Source organism: Apaloderma vittatum, unplaced genomic scaffold (genome assembly GCF_000703405.1).
Source record: "Apaloderma vittatum isolate BGI_N311 unplaced genomic scaffold, ASM70340v1 scaffold8933, whole genome shotgun sequence".
NCBI classification, from domain to species: domain Eukaryota; kingdom Metazoa; phylum Chordata; class Aves; order Trogoniformes; family Trogonidae; genus Apaloderma; species Apaloderma vittatum.
Genome location: NW_009706384.1, coordinates 9817 through 10845, shown reverse-complemented (window position 1 = coordinate 10845; position 1029 = coordinate 9817). Strand labels below are relative to the sequence as shown.

The 1029-nt window shown below is 44.1% G+C and overlaps 1 protein-coding gene across 1 annotated transcript in view; it reads right to left on the bottom strand.

The window, feature by feature from the left end:
• Positions 1-1029, bottom strand: part of RAB3IL1 (RAB3A interacting protein (rabin3)-like 1) — a gene marked incomplete at its 5' end in the record, with an annotated part of 9528 nt that overhangs the window by 2074 nt on the left and 6425 nt on the right. The window contains 2 exons of the mRNA XM_009865769.1: positions 287-310; positions 971-1029. Of these exons, the coding sequence (XP_009864071.1) occupies positions 287-310; positions 971-1029 (83 nt within the window). The remainder of the gene's footprint in view (positions 1-286; positions 311-970) is intronic.

The window sequence follows — 1029 nt, the reverse complement described above, 5'->3', positions numbered from 1 at the left end:
CTGCACAAAGATTCAAATATTGCCGAAAAAAAAAAAAAAAAAAAAAGAAATCAGTGTTTTATAGCTGTGAAACACAGGGGAACAAATTCCTCTTGGGTTCTTTATTGCCAATAGCAAAAGTCCTTACCATCCTGTCTGGGTGGAAATGAAATAGGGTTAAAAAGTCAGCTTAGTTCAGGTCCAGCCCCAAAGCTGCTAAATTGCACTAAGTTAGTAACTTGTTAATGGATTAGAGATCTTCAATCGCTGACTAAAAAAAAATAAAAAATATAAATACTTCGCTTACATTACAATTTGTGACTGGAGCCCACTGTGAAGACACAAAAGCAAAAACCAAAAACAAAAATATAAATCAAAAGGAAACCAATAAGGATAAACACAGAATGGGTTGTTCTTGGAACTCATGGAACACAAAATGCAGAAGAGAGTGCTAGGAAACCTGCAGGAGAGCAGCATTTACTGTCACAAGAACACCTTCATGTAGAAGATGCTCTGCTTGGGGAGGGAAGAACGACGAGAGAGAGCCTTGACTGAACTTAAATTCAACAGCTGAATAAAATCCCCATCTTCAGCTGGAATATCGTGTCCCTCCTGCTAGTGCTCCTCTCTGAGGCAACCTCAAAGTGTCTGTCAAGTGAGATACAGTCTGACTTTCACCACAGGTGGACTTAATGCTTCCACCTCCTTCAGAGAACACGAAGCAAGTTTCTACCTTAAGGGGGGAAAACAAAACAACCAAACCAACCCCTCAAGGGCATGAACACATCATGTCCCAAACCAGTCACCGACAGAACATCAGCTGAGCTGAGCTAATTCTCCTTCTCACGTTTAGAGCTGAGCTGAACTCCCACTGGCCGTTGGTCAGGAGAACACTCAGCTGAGAACACCCAACCGACCGAGCAAGGCCTGGCCAAACTCCACACGACGGCACAAAAAGACGAACAGCAAGGAGAGGAGGAGAGCTCCTTACTTCGGCCCACCATACTCCTCTGCTGACACCTTCACCACGGGCACCTGGGAAGCAACGGG